Here is a 27985-nt window from a genome sequence, read left to right on the forward strand (position 1 = left end):
AATCATGTGAAGTATTTTTGTATAAAATATCATTTGAATAACTGTGTCTATTGTTGCTTTGTTGAACATTTCGGCATGAAGCTTTGTTTTGTATTCCTCAATGGTGCGAGGGATAGTTCTATTGTCTATAACTTTATAACAGCTCTTTAAAATTAAGCGCAGCCTAATTTGGAGATCTAACTATCTAAGGACGTAAAATGTGGTGCACCCTGTATAAACAAATTCTGGTATTTTAGACGATAACACTAAATTATCATTCAACATGCCTCAGAGAAAGTCTTCATTGTCCAAATTTACTACAGTGAACTGAACTACACAATTCTAACCACCACATCAAACTGACATTGCACTGACTTCTGGAGGGTTATGGTACGAGTTTAAACTTCTGTCGAGGTAAAATGGACAGCTGAAGAGAAATAGCGATATTACTAGTGAAATAAAGAGATAAATGAATCATTCTGAAGTTTTAGCTGGCATTTCTCAAACTTTTGATGCAGATAATCGCTTCCTCTCTCTTTCAGTAACTTAGTCGAAATACTATTTATAATCTTGTGGAGTAATCTTTATGATATGGGGACTGAGTTCGCTTATCGATTGCTTGGATGAACACAATTCGGGCACATTCGAAAAATTTTTTCCAGAAATCTAGACAACTGCTTAAGAAAGTCAAGTGTTTGTTATAAGTGAAGTTTGGCTGGGAAGCCGTCAATGTCTTCAAGGAATTTTTGAATTTTTACGTCTTGTCCCAGTAATTAAACGTTAAGTGAATCTGGAGTCCGCAGTTACGTTGTCACGTATCCTCTTTGCAACCTTTACTCAATGTTGCTTTTGCAAAAATTTCAGGCCTTTGGTTACCAACCTAACATTGGCACGCTTCATACCTTAAACGTTAACCAAAATGAATTGAGTCGATACATAAGAGATGATGAGATCTTTTGCTATCAACCGGTGCCAACACGACGACTTTCAAATACTGTTTCTTTAAATTATTCGATGTTATTTTATTACCAGTGAAGGGTGACGATATGTATAGACCACTCCTATTCGAATTAATCAGATGGTTTATCGGTGTGGCCGCAAGTCTCACGAAAACCCGACATTATGCTCAAAGCTTTTAATGAGGACTAAAATAAGTTGATCTCCTATTTCGGGATACTCGAGTGTGTTCCGTATACAACATTCGAGTAGCATTGCAACGGAATGCATTTGCCTTAAATAAATTTCACAAAATGCTGCTTGAATTGGTAACCCCATAAGCAATGTAATATCATCTTTTAAGGTGTTAATAAATTTAATTATTCGGCGGCTGGCATATGACAAATTATTAGCAAACTAATCCGCAACCCACCTTACTTTCATCGAAATTTGTCTGAGCGCTGCATTTGTCAACTGTTTATTGCCGTAACAAATTATAGAAAACCAAATGTCTGCTCCATGTACTGGTTTTCTCTACACTCCCCTTGCCGGCATTTATTTTAGTTTGTTTAATGTGAGACGTCTGTTTCCAATGTCCAGTTTATTTGCCTTCAAACATTACTCTTACGCAACCGTTCTCTTCACATTCTCCCTTTGTTGCCATTACTGAAGCAAATTTTCAACTCCATTAAACATGATAAGCGCACGTTCTGAGAATAAAAATCTTGAATGGCCATTTGAGTGGCAACCACCACCTACCACTCGTTCTGCAGGAGTGTGCCGAGTGCCATACGAGTCTGTAGGTATGTAATAAACTCTTTGTCAAAAGAAATGAAGATTGAACACGGTAAGTGACATTGAAGCCAAAAACAAAGAAAAAAACAAATTGGCAAGTAATTTGATGAAATATATGGCCATTGAGAGACATATGGAGCTCTAACATATGACATGAATCCTGTTGGTGATATTTGTGAATATCGCATTTCAAATTATAAGAAAGTCATTTCAGTTTTCCCGGCAATATGTAACGCCTTTTAGACTGAAATCTTATCCTAGATATCGACCAAAATATTTTTAATCACCTACTCGAAACAAATCAATCACAAAATTTGCCCTTCTTAAATGCTTCTGGCGTTTAAGATACTAATGGCATATTTTCAATCCCCCATGTAAATCCAACCTGTTTGGCTGGGACTTAGATCGAAGTTTTTTATTGATCTTTGAAATTTATGAATATTTACAGTCATTCCATAAAATGTATTTGATATGCCACCTATTTAAACATTCTACTAACTCAGATGCCTCCTCTTCCACTTACAGCTCGTCAAAGACATGCATCGTCAGCGATTTAAAATTGGTCAAAGCTAAGTGTAGACACACAAAGAATGATGAAACTGAAACTCAAATCAGCTTTAAATCAAAGTGAACTGCATTTATAGGAAGAACTAAGTGAACAAAGAGGGAAAACCAAAATAAAAACAAAAAAAGAAAGACGAAAAAGGAAAGTAAAAGCAAGCACACAGGCATCTATGAAAAAATGCCGCCTCTCAACGAAGTGCTACGAGTGAACTGGAATTTGCAAATCATATCATGTATTGTCGTGCTGCTCACGACACACAGCATACAGCTAGGTAACTATGCACACTGTAAAGCACACATACGCATACATACGTATATGTACTTGCAAGGGACAAACGCACTTCAATGCCGTTGACTAACAGCTCTAATGGGATTTTAATTTTTTTCAACGCAATATTTTTGCTCTTTTTTTTCATTGCACGCTAGCCCACTGTATCGACTGCTTCAAATGCGTCTCATTCAATGGAGCCAACAAGGCATGCGACGATCCCTTCCACAACAACTACTCTACCGCCATACTGGAGTCGCCGTGTATGGGTGGACGAAAAGGACGTAACGGTCTATTTCCGACGGCGGCCTGCATCAAAATCGCCGGGATTTATGGTAAGTAGACTCACACATATACATATTACACAAGCGAGGGTGGTCCGATATGTACTTAGTTACTGTTTATCACGCAAGATGAAGTCCAAAAGATGACGATCTTATATTGGAGCTGTGACAGTAGGCATCTTAGAGCGCAACTTAGGTCATATTTTACATGTAAGTATCGGCATAAGAAACCTATAGCCTACAAGTTTTCTGATTTCATGTATCGGACCCCAAACGCAACCGTCACACCACTTCACATCCGAGTCTGCCGATGTTTGATTATGTTCCCGAGGAATTTTTGCGCCGTTTCATAACTGTGTGACGAAATATGGATCCGCTTGTACACATAACGGATCTTTGAAACTTCACACAGGAAACTTGCTCCAAGAAGGCGCAGACTAACCTATTGAGTTTACGAGAGGGCGCCAATCGTTCTTTCTTTTCCCTGCTTAGCACCAGGTCCACTTGATATTTCCAACGGATTGGAGGTCTTCTTTGTCCTCTGCTTCCCCCGAAGGGTACTGCGTCGAATACTTTCAGACCTTGAAGCATAAATCTTCCGCAGAACCTTTTTCTCGAAAACTCCTAACGTCGACTCACCAGATGTTGTCATCGTCCTTACCTCTGCATTATACAGCAGGACGGGATAATCAGTCAGTGACTGTAGAGTTTTGCCTTTGTTCGTCGAGAGAGGACTTTAGTTCTCTATTAGATTGAAGAAGTCGCACGAAAAGGAGTGGCTTTGTCTGAGACTCAGTTTGGTATCGACCGGCTCGTGCTGTCAAAAGCAAGAACTATCCGGAGGGTATTAAAACAGTGGTCACAGAGCACTAATACGCCGATTTTTAGGAAAATTAACCTCGCTTGGTGAAGAAAAAAGGTATCTTCCACTATCAAAACGCAACGGCTTACACGTTCTTAATTCTAAATTGAAGCAAATAAGCTACGAACTGTTGCAACATTCAACATATTCTCCAGATTTGGCTCCAAGCGACTACTTTTTGTTTTGTACTTGAAAAATTCGTTTTTTACCGACCGCCCTCGTATATGCTTCGTAGTTACTCTTCTATTGTGTGCGCTTAGTTGATGCAACTTCTTTATAATTCTTCCATTCCTGCTGCTTCCTTGACACTTGCGCCGCCGCAGATGATACTGGCGAATCGATAACGGTACGAGGCTGTGCGCTGGACAGCGGTACACTCACCACGGACACGGAAATCATACGTATGTCACATTGTGGCAAATTCTACTATGACGACAGGTAAGTGGTCGAAGGTGCAATGGTCAATAATGTGCCATGTACCTACATACATCCACACTTAGTATAGGGATATGCATGAATGTGCACGGCTTGATTGAATCGCAAGCTATTATTCTTCACACAGCTTACACATTCTTTCCTCTTCGTTCATTCGCAGATACGTACATGGCTGCTTGCAGAGCTGCAACGATGCGGACGCATGCAATCAGGCGGTGGCCAACTATAAAAGCTCGCCGCAAACACTGTGGCAACACTGTAGCTTAGCGATATTGACATTCATAGCGTTACACGAACATCTGCTCGGCCTAATCAGGTAGCAGTGCAACGGTACTTACTAGAACGTGTGCGTTGGCTCATCGTGCGTGGTGTGTTGGTAGTCATAACTTGATAGCAAAGCGGTGTGTTGGTGCTGTAGCGTAGTCACACACACACACACGTACATACGAGCACAGAGACACAATGTGAATTTACAAATAGGTTTAAGCGTTATTCTGCTGCTTTACAACAAGCTCAAAAGCAAGCAATTTACATTCACTTCCACACACTCACATATCTGTATAAATACACACAGACACACTCATACGTATACTATAGCATAAAACTGCAAGCTGTTCGAATTGAGAACGCATTGGAAAACAAAAACAAAACGCAAGCAATTTTCATCAAATCAAATTTGTGTGCAAGCATAACGCTCGCTGCGTTTTCCCACTGCAACGCACGAAATTTTTTGTATCGCAAATATCATAATTGGAAATTTATATGTGATCTGCACAAAACAAATGCTGAAAGTTTTGCTATTTGATCACGGCAAGATATACAACCGAACAACGAGTCGAAATTATTGAAATTTACTACCGTAATTCGGAGTCACTGGTCTCAACCTTAAAGCGCTACGTTCAATTTATGGTCGTCATAATCGTTCTGTCAGATTTATACACTGTGTAAGTGCGCAATACTGTAACTAACCTCTCAAATATAACTATGAAGCATCAAATGCGATCTCAAGCACCTATAACGTTACAAATTGCTACAATCATGGTCAGCTCAATCATCGGTTCGAACTGAAAATGCATTGAGAAACAACAACCAATAAAATGCTAAGATATTGCGAACGGTGCGGTGCTCTTAGGTGTTCATGAAAAACATGATATTAAAGGCGACAATACGCAATAAATTTGTAACAATAAAATCAATCATTTTCGTGTTCTCAGAAGCAGCTTTGAAATCGACGAAGAGGTGGTGAGTGTGGTGTGTGTTTTTCGGCAACATGGCCGCTTAATTTTTTGCTGCGCATATCTCTGAAGAGCTCATAAAGTGTTCTCACTCCATCGCATCTGGTACTTGCCTTCATCAACTTGAACGGATCACCAATTACCTGCGAGAATTTTCCTTCGAACGCTTTTAGAAAATGCTCAAATATTGTCGTATCGTCCATGCTTATGCACCACACAGCAGGACGAGTATTATGACTGACGGGAGTATTTCACTATATTGAAGTTAAAACTGTCAACAGTTACGTGATCTCCCAACCTTTCAGGTCCTTTGCTTGATGGCGAATATACTTCGCCTTGAACACGTTCATCCACAGATCTGTCTTCCTTCGAATATTTTTCTAAGCTTGTGAAAGCTGTTTAGTAAACCAGGACCACATTATAATAAGGAAATAACTTACTTAACAGTCGCAACTACTTAGATTCATACATTCGGCTTTTAAGTCTAAAAGGCTAAAGTCTCGCTTCGACTAAATTTTTAGAAAAGTTTTTCCGATATTTTTGCTATGAAGTTAGTTATAGAAAATAAGATGCTAATATTCAGTATACAAAGTCTAAAAAGATATTTTCCTATTGTTTTTATACAAACACAGCCATTGGCACTTAGATCCTTATATTCGGTATCCAAATTTCCGAAGACTAATACTCAGTACATAATTTTATTCTGACATTTTCGTTGATATTTAAGTTATCCAAAGTAAGAATGAATATAATGTCATTAATTCTTAGAAACAGCGCTGATTGCATTCCACACATTGCCATCATCGCGTCCATAAACTAAAGTGACGCATACAATTGGCACCACAACGCTAAGTAGCTATGGCCTTTTTTGCACACAAAAGTACATACACGCATATATCAAGGAAATCGAACAGCAAAGAGCATTTTCACAACTTTATTTAGCAATTGCAATGTTTTGTTTTTATCTCTTACCTTCCTCTTCTAACCGCAGGCACAGTTGCTGCCGCTTTTTCATTCATTAGTATAACAACGAGCTGCGGTATGCCACACATCAGTTGGAGCTGCGTCTGCCTCTGGCTTGCCACTTCGCCGCTGCTAATGAATGCACAGCCACTTGTCGATTTGGCACGCAATTTCGAGACGTCACTACTCAATACGCGCCTACCGGATACTCAAACGTTCGAGGAGGCTTATGATTTCATAACTATCCGCGCTGGTTCGGGTGGCTGTGTTCTTGCCAATAGACTAAGTGAGATCAGCAACGCGACGATGCTGTTGCTGGAGGCGGGCGATCGGGAAACGTTCTTGAGGTAAGTAGAATATTTGGGGATTCCAATTCTTAGTAAGCTTAGCAATTTTCGGTCCTCTTTTAAGGTCCGTCACAATGTATACATAGTTTAGGTTAGATAGAATACTAAATGAATGTTTTATAACTCTTTGGTTCAAAAGTTTTGTATTTCGGTTAAAGATTATGAGGTTTGAGGGTTTAAGAAAGATGGAAAAAGTCTGATAAACTGGCATCTTTGTCATCGAAAGTCGAACCTATAATTTTGCTAGATCATGGCAAAGTTTTATGTGTTTTGGAATTTAATGAATTCAGCGCAGAATAACTCTTGCCAAATCAGACTGATAAGCAATTGACAAGTAAAGTATTAAGAAGTAAAATCCTCTCTCGACGAACAAAGACCAAATTCTTCAAGTTACTTATCATCCCCATCTTCCTATATAGTGCAGAGGCATGGATAACGACAATATGTGATGAGTCAGCAGTACGAGATTTCGAGAAAAAGGTTCTATTGAAGATTTCATGTTTTTCGCGCATTGGCAACGGCGAACGCCGCACTCGATGGAACGTCGAGTTGTGCGAGATATATGACGACATTGACAGAGTTCAGCGATGTAAGAGACAGTAGCCAGGCTGGCTAGGACATGTCGTCCGAATGGACTCTCCAACTCTGAGAGTGTTGGATGCAGCACCCGTCGGGCAGAGCAGAGGAAAATGAAATATCGGCGGTTGACTCTGTTGGAAAGGCCAGGTGGAGAAGGATCTGACTACACTTTTAATCTCCAATTGGCGCCAAAGAGCGAAAAGGAGGAACGACAGGCGCGCTATAACCGCGTAAGCGTTGTATACGTCAATAACGATGAAGAGAGTACAAGGAAAAAATAAAAGGGTTCTAATATCATTTATTTTTTTATGGATTATGTCATAAGCATATTACAGCACAAAAAAATTTCGTTAAAGTTTTAAATTTACAGGAACTCTAAAAGTTGTCTCTAATCGCTTGGGTGAAATTGCTAACTGTCCTCTCTCTATTCCTATCTAACTTTTTAGTGACGTTCCCCTTACTGCCGCGCACCCAAATGACACGCTATAATTGGGATTACAAGTTTGATCTGACACCGAATGCTTGCCAGGGTCTGACAGGTGGTGTTTGCAATTGGCCGAAAGGACGAGGTATTGGCGGTACAAGTCTCATAAATGTCATGCTTTATACACGTGGCCATCGCAAAGACTATGATAACTGGGCTGCGCTTGGCAATAACGGTTGGAGTTATAAGGAGGTGTTGCCATATTTCAAAAAGTCGGAAAATATTGGCATCGAAGAATTGCGCAAGTCGCCGTACCATGGACGCAACGGTCCACTCGATGTCAGCTACACCGACTTCAAGTCAAGCATACTAAAAGCCTTTCTGAAATCAAGTCGCGAAATGGGTTACGAAATCACGGATACAAATGGTGAGCAGTTGATGGGATTTGCGCGTGCACAAGCAAATCTACGCAATGGCCGACGTTGCAGCACGAGTAAAGCATTCATAAGACCGATTGCTGCGCGACCAAATTTACACATTTCAATGAAGTCTTGGGTAACGCGTATACTTGTGGATCCGGTGAGTAAGGTAGCCACTGGTGTGGAGTTTGTGAAGCAACATCAGCGTTATATAGTGAAGGCCCGAAAGGAGGTGATACTCTCAGCGGGCACCATCGCCTCGCCGCAGTTGCTAATGTTATCTGGTATAGGACCGCGTGAGCATTTGGCAGAGCTAGGCATTCGCGTAATGCGTGACTTGCAAGTGGGCTATAACCTACAAGATCACGTCACGCTGAATGGACTTGTGTTTACGGTGAATGACACGAAGACTTTAAATGATCGCCGTCTAATGAATCCTACTGACATACTACACTTTATTTTGGAGGGTAGAGGACCTTATACAATACCCGGTGGTGCTGAGGGTTTCGCTTTCGTGCGGACGCCAAACTCGACAGTAGGTGGGTATTTTTTTGTCGGTAAAAATATTTAGGCAATATTTCATGCTATCATTGTAAACAATGCAGATACGGACTACGCCGATATGGAAATTATGTTGGGCGCTGCTCGCTAAGTGGTGATCATATGGGTTCCTTACGTTACTTACTCGGAATGCCCTATGAATTTTACTATAAAGTTTATGAAGGTCTCTGTTTCAACCAGCCAAACTAAATGCAAGATTCCGATGATATACGTGCCATGTTGGAGGGTGTACAAATGGCAAGTTGCCTTCACGAGTAAATTTATTAATGCAATGCTATAATTAAATTTTTTTGCAGATTTTTAAAATCACGCAAACAAAATCTATGCGTTGCCTCGTCACCACATTTAATGCGAAACCGTTCCTGGGCTGAGAGCATTTGACCTTTCACTGTAAGGCTTATTGGAAATGCAGTCGGCGTCGTTATGGCTCCAGTCTGCAGCATCAGGTGGGCACTTGTAAAATGGGTCCTCCATCAGATGCTGCTGCTGTGGTGGACCCACAGTTACGTGTGCATGGCATAAAACATTCATTAGTTCTAGCAATTATTTACTCAAATGTATTCATGAAGAACTCTCGCCACCAATGTGATCAACGAAACCATTAACTGCCATTAGTGCTACTATTATACGAAAAATATTTTATAAAGCTTTAATAAAAATATTTCAAAAATAAAAAATACCATATAAAACAAAAAGAATTCGAGTTGCGGTTTTTATGTAAATTTCTGACCTCAAAATCAAACCTGTGTCAGAGGACTTACATCATTCCTCGCTATCAAAGAGAGACTTACGAAAGTATCTCTCTTACCAAGCTCACTAGAAATATAAATATGCTGGAATTAACAGTTCCCTTTCACAGGAGCAACAAATACGTCAATAATTCGATCACAAAGGCTGAACAGTTTGTTCGTAGATTGTGACGTTGTCGTGGGCAATAATTTATGCAAGAAGTTGTCTTGAGTTGAACATTCCACCCCTAAGGCGACTATCGTCCCGTTCGCGACACGTTGGTCTTTGGCCGGCCTCAATAACCTTACAGTTGAAGGCATAGTGGCACGCTGAATTCCACTCTGTGGTGGAAGCAGCATGTTAACTTGACTTCGGTTAAAGCGACAAAAGCACTAATGGTGTGCAATCGATTGGCTGGAAAATACTGGAGCTGCAAGCCAAGGATTGTTAAGTGGTTGCCCACCATGATCATGTGATCGATTATCACGTCGGGGGTGTTGGTCTGGGCCTCAAAAGCTTCGCAGACTTCGACAGGACTCCAACTATCGAAGCTGCAACGACATGCATGTATCTGCATGTCGGGTGCACTGCGCACTTGTCCGACGGCAGCACTTGAAGTCATGCTTGAGCTCACACACCTAGTGATCGATCAGATCTTCTACAAATGACGGTAGAAGGTTGTGGCAAAGGTAAGGTAATCTTGTACCAGCGGATGAAAGAATAAAGTGGTACTAACCATTGGTCCTTCCCTCAAGAAAGAGCATTACTAAAAAGGTTAACTTTTCGAGGAAGTTCAAGGTTGCCCTTGGCAGCAAGGCTGAAAGGAATGATTCCACTCTCGAGCTACTGCGTAGGGATAGTACGATAAATAAGTATACTGACGGCCCGAAAACGTTGGAGGGGTCGCAGAACCACACACAAAGCTCTCCATATCTATGAGAAGTTTTCCTAGCATTTTTTAGGCAGAAGTCTTTGCCAAAAGGCGGTGCATAGAGATAAACCTCCAATGTAATTATCGCAATGAGCGTATAACCATACTTGGCGATAATTTTAGCAGGTTTAAAGTTCCTATTGATAAACTCAGGCTAATGGTCGCATTTTACACTGGTCACTGCAAGTACCGGTTCTGCGACAGAGAGCCTGAAACACCAGAACACCTGCTAATTGACTGCACAGCCGTCTACAGACGCAGGTTTGAAGCCCTTGGATCCATGATTCTTAATAAGGAGTACATTTCTTCGCTAGCATTCCTCGTTTAATAAGCAATCACTTGGTCGGTACTTCTTTCGAAATGTAGCTGGTGAGACCGATGCCAACAAGCTTTTTATGGCCGCAATTGGAAGTAGTTGACCTTGACAACATCTGGTTGTGTCGATTATTCATTACATTAAATAAAAAACATTTGAATTTCCTTAAAAGCTAGTGAGTGTTTTTCCAAAAAAATCATATCACTCCTGGAAAATCCAGTATCTTACTGATGTTATAAATACTTTTTCGTTGCCACCGACCTGTAGACGTACTTAAAGATCTTCTACATACTATTCGAACTCCATAATAACTAAATAATGGCTTGTTTATCTTATCTACAGAAGAAGTCTTGCTATTAGTTACGGTACAGTCATGCTAGGATCGGACGTTCTTTTAGGCTTAACCGTCATAAAGTACATATAACAAAGCGCTGTATTTTACTGAGTTATCGAACGTGGCTTTTCTGAGAGGTATAGACAAAACATCAATTTGATTCGGAAACTTAAAGAATATAAATAAATGATGAACTTGAACGATTGATTTTTTTCGATTACAAATATAACTATTTAAAAAAAAAAATTTCGCGAAATTTTCGATGAAGTTTTCATTTTTTTTAAATGTCTGCCAAAAATCCAATTTCCGGTTTCTTTTGTTCTTCGTCGAAGTTCTAAGTTAAGGTTTTTACTAAAACACGTTCTTTCTTTCTCTTTAGATAATCATGTAAGGAGTTATCATGCCAACGCGGACGCATTATTTTTGCGAGGGGTTGCCGGTAATGGAGTCGGAAAGATTGAGTTTAAAATATTTTTTCAAAAAATTTCAGAATTTCTTTGTTAATTGTAAAGAAAATTGTAATAAAAAATACTAATAAAATATTTAATTTTTTATATGAGAAAAAAATTGTTGACGAAAGTCTGTTTTTTACCCCAGGAAACCCATGTAACCCCTTAACATAACACGAATATTTATGCTTTCCGATGTTAAATGTTTATATAATTTATGTAGGGAAATCATATGAATATATTAGCGCGCAAAGACACTGTACATAGCGTCGAAGGAAACGAGGTTACGAAATATTAGATTATAACGTACAGGGACTCAACAGTCTCAGTACACTTCTGTGGACCTATTCACCAAAGCTATTTGTTGATACTCTAATAACCGTGACAGACATCTAGTAACAATACCATATACGTACTTATATGGTACAAATACCATATATGCTGGTAACAATACTATGATTTTTCATTGCAGTATTTCAATAAACACAGCTAAAAAAGATAACAAACTTTCCTAAAAGCTTTTATACAAAAGCTCTAAGAAATAATCTGTCAAAATTACTTAAAAATTAATAACTGAAATGAAAATCAATACATTTTTCACAATTTTTCTTCCGAAAAAGCAGGAAATGCCTCATTTTATGTGAGAATTTTAGAGAGACTTTAACCAAATCGCTTACTTGCGATGACAGTAGATTAACTTTACAGTATCTGAAATAATTGAACTTATTTTCTTCACAACACACAATTACATATTTATTGTTTAAATTTTTTATGAATATTTAATGCCTATGAATTAAAGCTGGTATCCGTATTTGAGTTTACTACAATGACATGTGTGTCATCAACGTTGTAAATAGAATACCATGATACCTTTACTATGATATTGTTCTACATGTCTGTCACGGGTATAAGATCTCCTACAATTGCGACAAGATGAACTTTACTCAGGACAAGTAGTTGAGTAGATATCACTTGGGTTCTACTCTAGGCCAGAAGGACCTCACAGTTGACCAGCTCAGCACGCGTGGTCCATTGGTTCAGTGATTCCGATGTTAGCAGGGCAAGGATGCCCCCTCTGGCTTACTCATAGGCCTTGCAGTCGCCAGCGATTTTGCTGTGACCAGACACACAAACGAGTCTGATAATGAATAGATTAATGGTATTTCTAGTGAAGATAGATACTCCATGACTAGCCATGAGCGCACGGTTAGCGAGCTCCCAGACAAAGGTTGACCTTCGTAGCAGTACGTATAGCGCCAGCTAGATAACAGCCACTTCTATCTGTCGGAAAAATATTACAGTGTACCGGTAGCCTAAAGCTAAGATTTACGAAAAGAAAACTCGTCTTCAAATCTTTTTTACTAGCTTTGACCCATCCGTGAACATGTTCACTGCGACTCTTATCCAGCGACTTCTCCCACTCTACATAATCCTCGTCGTGAGCAGAGAAAAAGCCGCCACGAGTGACCTCAGCGGGGCAATGATCCAAATCTCCAGGGATGCAGTCGATGAAGGAGAGAATTTCAGTATGACCTCACTCAGACCCAGTCATGTACTCAGCACCTGAGCCTAAGAACACACTTCACAGCCATACATCTACAAGCAATGTCCACGGGTGCTATGTATAAAATGGAATGAAGTGCTATTGTTGGTGTAGTCCTTTTCCAGCGCCTTCCACCAAACGAATATAGCGTGGAACATTGTTGACTTGAACAATCACCTCATCTCACATTTTCCCTTTATCCCCTCCAAATCAATATTTTTAAGCAACCGATGCCTTCCTAGCTCCTCCATGAAAACGTTCTATCACGAATAAGCTCTAGATATTTCACCTAGTCAACAAATTGAACACATGAATGGCCGAATCAGAAGAGAGACACGTTTGGGATCTTACACCTTCTAGTAAATAAAACCATTCAGTTTTACTTGAGTTGACGGCTAAACCGCTTCTATTCGCCCAGTTGGATACCACATTGAAGTACCCTTCGGTTAGCTCTTACGCGTTATACAGGAATTTTCTTTTTACCACAAGAAGAACGTCGTCAGCGTAGGCTTTCACCCGATAAATCATTCCTCGAGTTCATTAACTACTAAGATCCAAATCAGAGAGGAAAGTACCCCACCTTTCGATGTTCCGCTGTCGCAAAGAAGACTATATAAGTATGAGATGCTTGAGGTTTGACACCCCCCCCAAACTTTTCGAGGGTTTTAACCACTAACACCGGTCGCACATTGTTGAAGGCCCTCTCCATGTCGAAAAGAATGTCTACAGCTAATTATTTATCCATAAGTGCTCTCTCCAGCCATCCACTACATCGCGTAAAGCAGTGGTGACCGATCTGCCTTCGATATAGGCATGCTGGGCCTTTACCAGCTTACGTCTCGGTGTTCTGCTGCTAATATACATATCCGTGAGTCTCTCCAACGTTGACTACATAAATGAGGCTTGAAATCCTTCAGGCCTTAGGTATAAAAGCAAACTTAACCAGTCTCTAGCTCTGCGGCACATGGACTAACTTAACGCAGTTCGCGTGGGTGGGGGCCAGCCAGCTTCATGACATTTTAACTATCCGCTGCAGTTGCACAGGTGTAATGCCATCATGACCTAGGGACTTGAAAGCTTTGCCCAGGTAAGGTCACCCAAAACTTCAAAGAAGGCTGTACAGCCCGCTTGAAGTTCCCTCCAGTAGCACCTCTTCAACGAAATGGTTCAACGGAAAGTGAGCGTTTTTAAAGGACCGGGAAGAGGTTGCTGACAAAGACCGCCCAAAAAAGGGAAGAATGAGAAAATTCAAAGTGAATTCGATGCTCATTGTCTCAAAGGCATCGCCCACCTTGAATTTGTTCCTTCTGGGCAAACCGTCAACGCCAAGTTTTAAGTGGAACTTCTCAAAAGTCTCAAACGAAGGGTCAACCGCACCACGACAGCGCCCCGATTCACATCGCCTTTCTTGTGAACAGCTGCCTAACCAAGGCCGGCATCACAACACTTCCGCAGCCCTCCTACAGCCCAGATGTGGCCATCCCGGACTTATTTTGTTTCCTTGCCTAAAAAAGCCGATGAAAGGGGATCTATGCAGCATGCACCTCGGCTCTCAAGGCTATTCCGGATTCCATGGAAGCAGGGCAGTCGTAAAGAATGTCGCCAGTAACAAGAAACTTCACTACTACTTCAGATTCTATTGGAAGGATAGCACATGCTCATCTTTGCAACCCAGAACTTACATTAAAAGTCATTAAATGAAATAAAACGCACAGCGCTAATGTGAGTACGAAGTGAATATTTGTTTATTTTAGAATTTTATTGATATCACGCGCTTCATGTTTGAAAATTTTCTAGCTTAAATACATATTTACTGCAGCTGAAACTTATTTTCGTTACGTTTTAATTAAAATATAACAATGACGGGGTAAGATTTATGTGATTTGTTAAACTAATGTATAAGTACGCAAATGTGAATAATTATAAATTTTGCATTTATTCATTTAACAATGGTTCCTTGCGCATTTTATTATTTCATATACATACTTAAATCGATTTTCATATTGTTCTATAAACTTTTGCTTTTTATTTGGTAGTAAATGGTAGTAAAAATGTTCAATCGTATAATTTATGTAAACTTTTTTTTGTTTTATTTATTTATAGCAAATACTTGTGATTTTGTGTTGTGTTTTTTGTTCATTTTGATATCTGTCAGTTAGGTTTTGATTTTTGACGCGCACTTTTTTTTTTTTCTTCTTTTTAATTATTTATATAGTTTTGTACGCATGCCTATTTGATTATGCGCGTTTACGCTTATATATTATATTTATACATATGTGTATGTGTTTTTTCAGTTTTTGTGATGTTGTGCTCTTTTTGTGTGCGTAACCTCAATTTGATAATGCTTAAAAATATACATATGTATGTATATTAAGGTGTCCGTTATGTGTGACATTGATTGTTTTTTTAGGTGTTCGCTTAAAGTTGCAGTTATGGCCCTAAGAAAAAAACATGGAAAGTAAACAAGCAATATATGTTCAATATAAATCGTGTCTAGTTTACTTTTTTCTTGTATTTAAAATGTGTTTTTTTATATTTCTTCTATTAAGCATTTAAGTCTACAAGTTTGAAAAAGTGTTATTCTAATACAAAATTATCCGCTCTACGAAAAAGGTTTTAATAAATTTTTCCATAAAACCACTCCTGTTAAAGTTATACGCAGTTAAAATGAGATATCAAATGATCTGGGCATTCATACTGGTACAAGTGATTTATACACGCTATGTTGCTCATACGACATGGTGTACCGTAAGTAAGACATCAATCGACCTGAGCATTCATACACTCTATGTTGCTTATACGACATGTTGTACTGTAAGTAAAACTTCAAATGATCCGAGTTTTCATACAAGTGTTGTATTAATTTTATGTTGCTCATACGACATGGTGAACTGAGAGTTATACAGCAAATGACCCGAGCATTCATACGAGTGATTTATATATTATATGTTGCTCATACGACATGGTGTACTGTAAGTTATTCATTACATGATCTGAGCAATCATACAAGTGATTTACACATTCCATGTTGCTCATACGACGTGGTGTACCGTAAGTTAGACATCAATTGACCTGAGCATTCATACATTCTATGTTGCTTATACGACATGTTGTACTGTAAGTAAAACTTCAAATGATCCGAGTTTTCATACAAGTGATGTATTAATTTTATGTTGCTCATACGACAAGGTGAACTGAGAATTATACAGCAAATGACCCGAGCATTCATACGAGTAATTTGTACATTCTATGTTGCTCATACGACATGGTATACTGTATGCACATAACACATATGACATCCAATTTTAACTGGGTATAACTTTTAAAGAAAAATTTTATAAAAAAATTATTAAGAATTTTTTTGTAAAGTGGAAAATTTTATATAAGAATATCACTTCTTGAAAGTTGTATGTTTATTTGCTTTAGAGAAAAACGAATTATTCCAAAAGCTCAAAAAACACTTAGAAAAACGTATTGAAAAGTATAGTAAGAGAGCTTTTTTACGTTGGATCTTTATTTTTTGTGCAAAACCTGAAACTTCAGGCGGCGTTTGTAAATAAAAAAGTAACTTGAGGAAGTAACGGACACCCTAGTATGTGTGTATGTATATAAATACAAAGAACGCTCGTTGATTTGCTATATAACTATTAATTTATTGATGTTTTGTGTGACTTTTATTCTGAAAATTCTTTTTTATTTTTTATGATTTTTTTTATTCATAAGCCAAATCATTGTACCGTTAAATGTTAGCAATATTCCAACAATTAGAAAAATAGGCTACTTACAGCTATTGTACGCATTGCTAATACTCTTTGTATTTACATAAGCGATTTATAAATATGCATATGTATATGTGTATGTGCCGCTTGCGAGTTTTTTAGTTGCCTTTAAGTGAAAATCGGTAAATTCTGTTAATGTAATAATTATTATTTTTTTGTTTTTACGCATGCATTGTGCATTTTTATTGCTTTGCTGCAAGCTTAATGATTTTTGATTTTTTTTTATAGAAAAGTACAATACAAGTTCTAACAAAAGCCGCTTAGCTTATATACAATACTCTTTATCTGAATGTTGAGTTTAGGAAACCATTAAAGCTCAATCGTTTGAAGCCTTATTAACAATAGTTATTAAATATATGCGCTTTGTTCAATACGAAATTCTTTATATATGTGTGTATATACAACTATTTGTAAATGTATGTGTGTAAATACAAAAACGCTGAGATATGAGTGCGCGTGCGAAAAAAGAAGTTATTAATTAATTAAATTAATAATTAATTGCTATTTTCTAAACTCACTGTTTTTCAAAAAAGCTTTTTTAAATTTCTCATTTCATCTCAATGCTATTTTTATGCCTTAATCTAGTCTAAAAGCTATACCTTTTATTTCTTTATTGCAAATCCTTGGTTCTTTTTTCAATTGCGATATTTATTTCCATTTTAAGCAATTTTTTTGCATTTTGCGCAAAATTATTGTTCCTCGTAATCACCGAAAAAATTGTTTAATTTTATAATCAATACTCGTATGCATTTTCTTAAGTTTAAATTTCACTTTTGTTTTGCTAAAACCAATTTCAAATTATGTTTATTTAATTGCTTTAAATTTTTCTACACCTCAAAATTCATTTCAATTAAGTTTTTAATCTGCGTAATATCAAGTAAATCGAGCGTTGTTCGTTTGAATTTTAGAAAAAAAAACTACGAAGAGGCGTAAATTTGTTCAATTACTAACTTCGAAACAAATTGCAATAATGTGTGTATGTACAATTTAAGTTATAGTAGACGCGTGCAATTAACAAGACGCTAAAGCTTACATGTAGGCTAGATGTACAATTTAAGCAGTAGAAATTTTGACCAAAAGTTATTGACAAATTTAAAGTGGTTAGCGATAGTAAGTGAGTAAAAAAGTGGTGTTACACGAAAACTTTTTCTGAAAGCAGGGAATTAGTTACACTTAATAAAATTCAATTTTTAAACGATAGTCAACTGATTGATCGATTAATCGAATATATTGTGTTTTGAAGAATGAAATTGCTGCTCAGATACTTTATGCTCCAAAATTAATTTTTATTGCATAATATTAGTGACACATTTTCTAAAATTTCAATCGATGATCAGTTGAGTTATCGATTATCAGTTGAATTATCGATTAATCGAATCAGTTTTTGTCCAAAGCCCTGTCCAGGTTAAAAATTTTGTAAGTTGAAAAAAATTTTAAATTTTAATCGATAATCAGTTGAATTATCGATTAATCGAATCAGTTTTTGTAATAAAACCTGTCCACGTTAAAAATTTTATAAGTTAAAATACATATTCAAATTTTAATCGATAGTCAGCTGATTGATCGATTAATCGAATATATTGCGTTTTGAAAAAATGAAATTGCTGTTCAGATACCCAGTATTCCAAAATTAGTTTTTATTTTATAATATCAAACACACATTTTTTATAAACCACTGTGACCTGTGACATTGACATTCGTTGTGTGGCCATTCTGTTGGGATCACATATTGTCCAAGTCCATATTATCCGATTCGGGCCATGAGTTTCATCGCTGAAGATGATTTTTCAATGAAAATGGATCATTTTCAAGTTGTTGCTCAGCCCAATTCACGAACATGGGACGATTCTGGTGGTCAAGCCGCTACAGTTCTTGCATCAATTTGAACTTCTAAGGATGTTGGCCAAAATATTTTCGAAAATTTCGCCACAACTACGTCACAGAGACACCCAACCTGTGTGTGAGAGCCTGATTTGGCCAATTTTTTGTCCAACTGGCACTGTAACATTTTGTACTGTGCCTGTGGATTAAAACTTTTCCACTAGACGCTCAATTGCTGATCTGACAGCACGATTATGACAAAAATAGATTGGACGTAGCGTTTTTAAAGTTCAGGCCACTGACTCCGCAATTCGGTAGTAAATTTAATAATTTCGACTCGTTGTTAGATCGTATGATTAAATTGCAAATCTTATTGACAAAAAAAAATGTGGTGTCGTTTGCTGTCCTTATTGGTCTACCTTTCTAACGTTCCTTTTTTTTGTAGGCCATGGGAGCTGTCGTATAAGTCAAAGAATATGAATTCGAACGAACGAAGTTTTCTTTTAAAAAATTCCCAAAAATCGTGGTTTTTTAGGCTGTCACAAAAGGGCTGTTAGAGAATCTTGTGCATGCTCTGGCAGAGCATTCATTAACATGCTTTGTTTTTAAAGAAATTTGCCTACTTTCAGGGTGATAGCTTTATGCTACACAATTGCATACATTTAGACTGTAAGTGTGGTGAAATTTGTCAGAAAAAACTAAAAATTATAATAAGTTAAATGATTGGTGGAAGATTGCTACCACCAACCACTGATAAGAAATTCACTAAAATGTTCTTACTAATTTAACTACAAGATCAATATTCAGTTAATAAACTAATTTTTAGCACTTCGAAAGTTGCGTTTAGCGACTAAGCACTTATGACATTAGTTAGACGATTATGCACGCAGTAAGCTTTCAACTTTTTTTTCGTGCAGATCACATATAAATTTCCAATTATGATATTTGCAAAGCAAAAATTTTCGTGCGTGGCATTAGGAAAACGCAGCGAGCGTTATGCTTTCACACAAATTTGATTTGATGAAAATGGATTGCGTTTTGTTTTTGTTTTCCAATACGTTTTCAATTCGAACAGCTTGCAGTTTTATACTATAGTATATGTATGAGTGTGTGTGTGTGTATTTATACAGATATGTGAGCGTGTGGAAGTGAATGTAAATTGCTTGCTTTTGAGCTTGTTGTAAAGCAGCAGAATAACGCTTAAACCTATTTGTAAATTCACATTGTGTCTGTGCTATTATGTGCGTGTGTGTGTGTGTGTGTGTGACTACGCTACAGCACCAACACACCGCTTTGCTATCAAGTTATGACTACCAACACATCACGCACGATGAGCCAACGCACACGTTCTAGTAAGTACCGTTGCACTGCTACCTGATTAGGCCGAGCAGATGTTCGTGTAACGCTATCAATGTCAATAACGCTAAGCTACAGTGTTGCCACAGTGTTTGCGGCGAGCTTTTATAGTTGGCCACCGCCTGATTGCATGCGTCCGCATCGTTACAGCTCTGCAAGCAGCCATGTACGTATCTGCGAATGAACGAAGAGGAAAGAATGTGTAAGCTGTGTGAAGAATAATAGCTTGCGATTCAATCAAGCCGTGCACATACATGCATATCCCTATACTAAGTGTGGATGTATGTAGGTACATGGTACATTGTTGACCATTGCACCTTCGACCACTTACCTGTCGTCATAGTAGAATTTGCCACAATGTGACATACGTATGATTTCCGTGTCCGTGGTGAGTGTACCGCTGTCCAGCGCACAGCCTCGTACCGTTATCGATTCGCCAGTATCATCTGCGGCGGCGCAAGGTGTCAAGGAAGCAGCAGGAATGGAAGAATTATAAAGAAGTTGCATCAACTAAGGGCACACAATAGAAGAGTAACTTCGAAGCATATACGAGGGCGGTCGGTAAAAAGCGAATTTTTCAAGTACAAAACAAAAAGTAGTATTTGCATAGAGGCAAATCTGGAGAATGCGTTGAATGTTGCAATAGTTCGTAGCTTCATTCGTTCAATTTAGAATTAGAAACATGTGAGTCGTTGTTTCTTCCCCAAGCGAGGTTAATTTTTTCTGAAATCCAGCGGCAAATCGGCTTTATAAGTCGGCCAAAAACAATTCACTAGGGTGGATGGAGGTCTAGCCACAATCCAAATCAAAGCGAAGTTCTTCAACATCTGTAGTACTAGATTCCAGCATACAAAAATTTAACAAGCTAGCCGGCTGTCTCCGTATCAAAAAGCCAGCACCCAGATAGACAGAAGACACGTCCTGAGTGATTTAGAAAAAGAACAGTTGGTACAATGAGAAGTGCTGTGTCATAGTGGAGAGAAAACAGACTGCCTACCTCGTAACGTTGCAATCGATCACAACACTTGCGGGATGGGATAACTACCGAGAGTTGAAGTGGGAATCGAGACGCATTTGCAGACAAAAATAGAAAGAGCCTGAAATGCGTGAGTACGAAGAGCTTGAATAGCTGATCGACAGAGGTAATGGTCGAAAATTCTACGAAAAGATGCGGCGACTAACATATACCGAAGTTATGGAACGAACACTTCTCCAACCTGCTGAATGGCAGTGTAAGCATAACATCTGGAGATGATGAACCCGGCGGACCCGGACCTTCCAATGTCCGACCATAAAGAAGTTCAAGTAGCAATTACCCGTTTAAGTGTACACTGCCCAATCCACAAAAAGAGGGACTCAATACTCTACACCAACTACCGTGAGATAAGTCTCCACAACATCGCATATAAGGTTCTATCGATCGTACTGTGTGAAAGACTAAATTCCACAGCCAACAAACTCATTAAACGTTATCAGTGTGGCTTTACGCTTGGAAAATCAACAACTGACTAGATGCGCCATACGTCTAATCTTGGAGAAGATCCGTAAGAAGAAGATCAACGCACACAACCTATTCGACTTCCTATCGTGCAGCTTTTTCAATCTGGTGCTGTTATACGACGAGACTGACATACTTGTAGTTCAGCGCATAAAGAGACAGCAGTTACGCTGGCTAGGTCATGTCATCCGAATGAATGAGAACACTCCTGTCCTGAGCGTATTCGACGCAATACACGTCGGGGGAAGCAGAGAAAGGCAAAGACCTCCACTCCGTAGGAGAGATCAGGTGGAGAAGGACCTGGCTGCACTTGGTATCACGAATTGACGCCAAATTACGAACAGAAAAAAAGACTGACGTGCTGTTGTTAACTAGGCCATAACTGCGTAAGCGGTGTATACGCCATTAGAGAAGATGAAGATATGGCATACGTTGCCCTGTAAGAAGCCTACTGCCTCAGCTAACTCGGTCATTCTTTGAGATAACCCGTAACCAAGGACATATCGAACCACCCTCGTACATGTAATATGTATATGTATGAGTCTACCTACCATAAATCCCGGCGATTTTGATGCAGGCCGTCGCCGGAAATAGACCGTTACGTCCTTTTCGTCCACCCATACACGGCGACTCCAGTATGGCGGTAGAATAGTTGTTGTGGAAGGGATCGTCGCATGCCTTGTTGGCTCCATTGAATGAGACGCATTTGAAGCAGTCGATACAGTGGGCTAGCGTGCAATGAAAAAAAAGATCAAAAATATTGCGTTGAAAAAAATTAAAATCCCATTAGAGCTGTTAGTCAACGGGATTGAAGTGTGTTTGTCCCTTGCAAGTACATATGCATATAAATGTGTATGTGTGCGTTACAGAGTGCATAGTTACCTAGCTGTATGCTGTGTGTCGTGAGCAGCACGACGATACATGATATGATTTGCAAATTCCAGTTTACTCGTAGCACTTCGTTTAGAGGCGGCATTTTTTCATAGATGCCTCTGTGCTTGCTGTTACTTTCCTTTTTCCTCTTTCTTTTTTTGTTTTTGTTCTGGTTTTCTTTTTTTGTTCACTTAGTTCTTCCTATAAATGCAGTTCACTTTGATTTAAAGCTGACTTGAGTTTCGGTTTCATCATTCCTTGTGTGTCTACACTTAGCTTTGACCAATTTTAAAGCGCTGACGATGCATGTCCTTGACGAGCTGTAAGTGGAAGTGGAGGCATCTGAGTTAGTAGAATGTTTAAATAGTTGGCATATCAAATACATTTTATGGAGTGAATGTAAATATTTATAAATTTCAAAGATAAATAAAAAAGTTCGAGCTAAATCCCAGCCAAACATGTTGGATTTACATCGGGGGTTGAAAATATGCCATTGGTATCTTCAGCGCCAGAAGCATTTAAGAAGGGCAAATTTGGTGAATGATTTGTTTCGAGTAATTGATTAAAAATATTTAGGTCGAAGGTTTGGGTTCCAACTGATACGAAATCCCTTATCTCTGTGTATATAGGCTCAAAAGTTCGATCTAAAACCATGTCAAAACTGCTTATTCTTAAGATTATTCTGAAAATCGTACAAAAGATCAGTACTCTGGTAAACTCTTAGGTAGAGGGATCCACCAAGATAACTCCAAAAGCGCTGCTCTTAAGTACGCCTTACAGACGAACAATTTAAATATAATTTATTGTTGTTGTTGTAGTGGCAGAATATTGCCGAGTTGATAGTCTTTGATCGGATAGAAAATCCGGGTTCATTCCGGTTACGTAGACTCATCTGTAGTGTGAACGAAAATATAATATAATTTGTCATTTCCGGCGGCATAAAAACCTTGTTTCTCCTTCGCTCCAGGTCCATTAACTCATTGATGTTTTTTACTTAAAAGGAATAATATACACCATTAAGTATTAATATTAAAAATAGATTTTCGAGCATCTAACTTCAAAGACTTCGTAATCCAATGTTCTCACATAGACTCGGGTTATAAATATTTTAAACAAGATTCGGGGCATCCTCAGTAGTAAAACATAGACTACATTATAGAAGAGGCAAATATAACAGGGAGCTGGAAAAGTGTTGGCCAGTTGCACTACGATCGGATTGAAGAGAACCCGATACCAAATGCAAATGAGCCGAAAATGAATATGTTGAAGTCGTATGAAGTTTCATTAGATACAGCAAACGGCAGCTTCCATTTGATTTTCTGAATACCGTTGGATCTGTAGGTAACAACGGAAGAGTTGTTACTACTCAAAGCCTCCGAACTCTTTTACTTCTCTAAGGTTGCTTGCCAGAGATCAATGGAGACTTATTCCATATTGGCTTTTAGAACAAAAATTCGTGACCTTTTTAAGTAGTCGCTGCATATGTGATCCTGAGATCTAGATTTCTGGAAAGTTTGTTACCGAATTGTGTTCATCCAAGCAATCGCTAAGCGAACTCAGTCTGTCTCCATATCATAAAAGTTGCTCCACAAGCAGGAGAGAGTGGAGAGTGAAACCTATTGACAATAATTTATTGGAATGCGCCAGGAGAACTTGCTTATGAGAGGCTACAACCCTACCTCACTAAGTTCAAAAGCATAATCAACCCAGTGAGTGACAAATTTCTGCTACTTGTGGCATTTTGCGCTAGCCATTGTATGTTGAAGAAGCACCCGTTTAACATGAGCTTAAGCTGTTGCGCTAACTGCTGGTTCTGCGACTTGGGCTGCAATTTCCGAAAATCTGATGCTATACCACACAGCAGACTGTAGACGCCAGATCAAGGCCTTGGATCTATGTATCCGCATAGGGATCACATTGCCTCAAAGCACTTAGCAGGATACTGGAATTTAGCAGTATGCTGGACCTATGTGGTACGTTGTAATCGGAAGTATAGACCTTATGTCGCGCTGCAAGTGAAAACTCATCGCCATTTATTATGACATGTTGACTCAATGGAGCTTTTCATTTCGATAAACATATCACTAGAGTAATTTTTTGTGGATTCTTTGGGAGTTTAAAGCATAAAAAGAAAATCACATATTTCATTTCTATAAAACTGGAGCTTTCTGCAAAAACTTAGCCTCTGTGACAAAATAGAATTTTCTGAATTATTTTTCGGAAAAGATCCGAGTTTCCATAGTCGAAAGGGCGTTACACATTGCCGGGGAAACTGAAATCACTTGACGATATTCGCGGTATTCTCAAATATCACCGACAGGATTCATACCATATGTTTGAGCTCCATATGTCTCCAAATGGCCATAAATTTCATCAAATTACTTGCCAATTTGTTTTTTTCTCTGTTTTTGGCTATAATGTCACTTACCGTGTTCATTCTTCATTTCTTTGAACAAAGAGTTTATTACATACCTACAGACTCGTATGGCACTCGGCACACTTCTGCAGCACGTGTGGTAGGTGGCAGCTGCCTTTCAAAGGGCCATTCAAGATTTTTATTCTCAGAACGTGCGCTTATCATGTTTAATGGAGTTGAAAATTTTCTTCGGTAATGGCAAGAAAAGGAGAACGTGAAGAGAATGGCTACTTAAGAGTATCGTTTGAAGGCAATTAAACGGGACATTCGAAACAGACGTCTCACACTAAACAAACTCAAATATATGGCGGCAAGAGGAGTGTGGAGAAAGCCAGCACATGAAACAGACATTTGGTTTTCTATAATTTGTTACGGTAATAAACAGATGACAAATGCAGCACTCAGACAAAGTTGTATGAAAGTAAGTTGGGTTGCGGATTAGTTTGCTAAAAATTTGTCATATGCCTGCCGCCGAATAATTAAATTTATTAACTGTTAAACGATGGTATTACATTGCTTATGTGGTAACCAATTCAAGCAGCATTTTGTGAAATTTATTTGGGACAAATGCATTTCGTTGCAATGCTTCTCGAAAGTTGTGTGCAGGATACATTTTAGTATCTCGAAATAGGAGATAGACTCCTTTTAGTCTTCATTCAAAACTCTTAACATAATATCTGATATTTTGGAGGCTTGTGGCCACGCCGATAAACTAACTGATCAATTCGAATAGATGTGGTCCATATATGTATATATATCCACCACTGATAATAAGATAACATCGAATAATTTCAAGAAACCGTGTTTGAAAGTTGTCGTATTGGCATTGGCGAGATAGCAACGTTTCTCAACATCTCTTGTGGATCGGCTCAACACATTTTGGTTATTTTGTTGGGTATGAAGCGTGCCAATGAGAGGCTGGTACAAAACTCTGAATTGTTTTACAAAAACAGCGTGAAGTAGAGGTCGCGAAGACTCTAGACTCACCAAACGCATAATTACTGCGACAAGACTTGAAAAATCCAAAATTCTCAGAAGTCACTGCCGACCTTCCCAGCCGAACTTTATAACAATTTGAAGGCAATAATAAAGGTTTACATTAAAATAAGTAAGAATCTAATTGTTTGTCGGCCCGTATCAAATTTGATTAGATGGTGTAAATTGGAATCTTTTTGTTATGACGACTTCTTCTGTTTATGGTTTCTTAGTTTTTTGCTATTGTACCGTGCTTAGGCTTAATACTGAAATTGTAAATACTTATAGTCAAAACCTAAATTTTTTTGAATCTCTCTAAGGAAACTGGAGCTCTATGAGCTTTCAAACGTGCAAGAGCCCTAGAAATCAATAAATAGAATTTCGACTGAGTTATTTGAAGAGAAAATAAGTTGTAGATGAGAATGTTAAGAAATGGCTGCTAAAACTTTAAAACGATTCCTTTGTCTCCTTCTTTCACTAGGAGTATCGGTATTTCTCCTTAGAATAATAGTGGTGCAATGTCAGAAAGGAGCAGTTCGGTGTAAAAGTTGGAGTTGTGTAGTGGAGTGCGGGTACCGTATACGAGTTGAAATCGGAAGTGGTCTTGACCTCAACCAATACCGCTGCAGAGGAGCTATTGGCAAAAGGGTGGGCCTCTCACCGAAAGTAACCCTCTCGCTCTACGATATCGTAGTTAAACCCATTATGTTCTATGGAGTTTTTATATAATGGAGGGCTCTTGATACCACCAGACTTGCAAAGAAACTCGAGAGCGTTCAACGGGCGGCGCTCATCAACATGTATGGTACACAAAGATGCACTTTAACCATGGCACTTGGGGCCCCTCACCGAAATGACCCTCTCCCTCTACGACATCGTAGTTAAACCCATTATGGTCTATGGAGTTTTAACCTCTGTACATGTACCGACGAGGGAGTTATGGATGAAAGAATCCGTTGCAGAAGAGGAACAGTGAGCGTGCGAAGCCATAACGGAATCTCAGGAAATTTCAAAGCTAATGAGCTGGCAAGGAAGGGCATCGGTCGATAGGAGCGGGCCTTTTGGCATAAGATCGTTCGCAAGATCACCAGATCTTTTTGCCCTCAGTAAGGCTCTCCCTAGCTATGGGACTTTTAACAAGCCATTGTTTTTCCTTCTTGACTGTAACGCGTTCCGGAGGTCAAGACTTAAACACTTGGGAGCACATACCTTCAGACATCCCACCGAACTGGCGAGAGTGGAAATTAAACGCCACTGCAAATTTGTATTGGTCACTAAGTGTTTTGCTAATTTATTAGCTCTTCTTTTTTACGGCTTCACAAAGGACTACACTTAGTAGTCCACGTGCGATCTTGGATCAGCCATCTAACATAATATAACCTAACCATATTTTTCGTCCTCGGAAAGTTAGATCTCCTAATTTGACATGGCTTAATTTTAAGGAGCTATTATAAAATTAAGGTCTAGAGAACTATTCCTCGCACCATTGAGGAATACAAAACAATGCTTCTTGACGAAATGTTTAGTAAAGTAATGGAAAGAGCTAATGGTCTGTAGAGGCGGTTATTCAATAGATATTTTATTCAAAAATACTCCAAATAAATAGAAGAAAGTTGAAATAAACAAAATTGGCTTGAATTCGGTGTTTTCGGCAAGTTAATTTAACTTTCATACAACGAAATTGAATAGGAGACATTATGTGGTAGCAGATATATTTAATAAAATTGTGACCATAGCGGTGTTTATACCCCCTTGGACGTTCAAAAAACTTCTATTTTTACAGACAATATTCTTTAGAAAATTTCTAAAGCAAGAAAAATTCCTAAATGACTCTTCTTTAAATCTCGGGTCAAGTGAGCAAAGCAAATTCCACTGAAATCTAAATAAATCGCACACTTAACTATATATGTATAAGAAAGGTATAAAATAGAAAAAATAAAATCTGTGACACGCAAAACGCATGTTCATGCGCTGCCAACAAATAGGAAAGCTAAAGCATGTTGAACAGCAATATTAAAGACGTTTTTCACAAAAAAAAAGAAAATTGCGACAGAAAATTGTAATCACCGTGCAATGAGCGCCATCAACATGAAGTAATCATCACTTTACACCATCCATGAATATTCATGTCACCATTGCTGTTTTATTTTCTGCGCTAGCGTCATAAACGTAAGCAAGTTGGCTTATAAGGTCACAAATACAATGGCTCTTAAGACGCCTTAATGACTCTGCACTTAATCATTCAGCTATTCGAGATAAGCCGCTTAAAAAAATGCAGAGAGAAAACTCATTAGTTAAAAAGAAATATGCGAGC

General features: G+C 38.5%; 2 protein-coding genes and 1 pseudogene across 7 annotated transcripts in view; 2 read left to right on the plus strand and 1 right to left on the minus strand.

Annotated features, from left to right (window-relative positions):
* Positions 1–1050: 1050 nt before the first annotated feature.
* On the plus strand, positions 1051–6438 carry LOC120776204. 3 transcript variants are annotated; one of them, XM_040106843.1, is made up of 5 exons: positions 1859–2546; positions 2701–2877; positions 4012–4126; positions 4284–4453; positions 6350–6438. In XM_040106843.1, the coding sequence occupies exons 1-4, from the start codon at positions 2453–2455 to the stop codon at positions 4441–4443; spliced, it is 546 nt and encodes a 181-aa protein (XP_039962777.1). In that variant the 5' UTR covers positions 1859–2452; the 3' UTR covers positions 4444–4453; positions 6350–6438. The 3 variants fall into 3 exon arrangements, with proteins under 3 accessions (XP_039962778.1, XP_039962777.1, XP_039962776.1); XM_040106842.1 differs by lacking the exon at positions 6350–6438 and having other exon boundaries at positions 1872–2546; positions 4284–4470; XM_040106844.1 differs by lacking the exons at positions 4012–4126; positions 4284–4453; positions 6350–6438 and adding an exon at positions 2956–3424 and having other exon boundaries at positions 1051–2546.
* On the plus strand, positions 4437–11333 carry LOC120776199 (annotated as a pseudogene).
* A 3769-nt stretch (positions 11334–15102) lies between these two features.
* LOC120773733 overlaps positions 15103–27985 on the minus strand; it is an 87931-nt gene continuing 75048 nt past the window's right edge. For all 4 annotated transcript variants that reach the window (XM_040102802.1, XM_040102793.1, XM_040102810.1 and 1 more), the window contains 4 exons: positions 22290–22600; positions 21959–22135; positions 20241–20355; positions 15103–20083 (listed from right to left, as the gene is read on the minus strand). In XM_040102802.1, coding sequence (XP_039958736.1) covers positions 19924–20083; positions 20241–20355; positions 21959–22135; positions 22290–22383 — 546 coding nt within the window. In that variant the 5' untranslated portion in view covers positions 22384–22600 and the 3' untranslated portion in view covers positions 15103–19923. The remainder of the gene's footprint in view (positions 20084–20240; positions 20356–21958; positions 22136–22289; positions 22601–27985) is intronic.

Source organism: Bactrocera tryoni, chromosome 1, assembly GCF_016617805.1.
Source record: "Bactrocera tryoni isolate S06 chromosome 1, CSIRO_BtryS06_freeze2, whole genome shotgun sequence".
NCBI classification, from domain to species: domain Eukaryota; kingdom Metazoa; phylum Arthropoda; class Insecta; order Diptera; family Tephritidae; genus Bactrocera; species Bactrocera tryoni.

What these genes read in the sequence shown, in the direction of transcription:
- LOC120776204 (XM_040106843.1), top strand. Translation starts at nt 2,453, where the DNA reads ATGCCGCCTCTCAACGAAGTGCTACGAGTGAACTGGAATTTGCAAATC. An exon ending in GACACACAGCATACAGCTAG is followed by an intron (nt 2,547 to 2,700) that starts GTAACTATGCAC and finishes ATTGCACGCTAG; the next exon opens with CCCACTGTATCGACTGCTTC. An exon ending in AAATTCTACTATGACGACAG is followed by an intron (nt 4,127 to 4,283) that starts GTAAGTGGTCGA and finishes GTTCATTCGCAG; the next exon opens with ATACGTACATGGCTGCTTGC.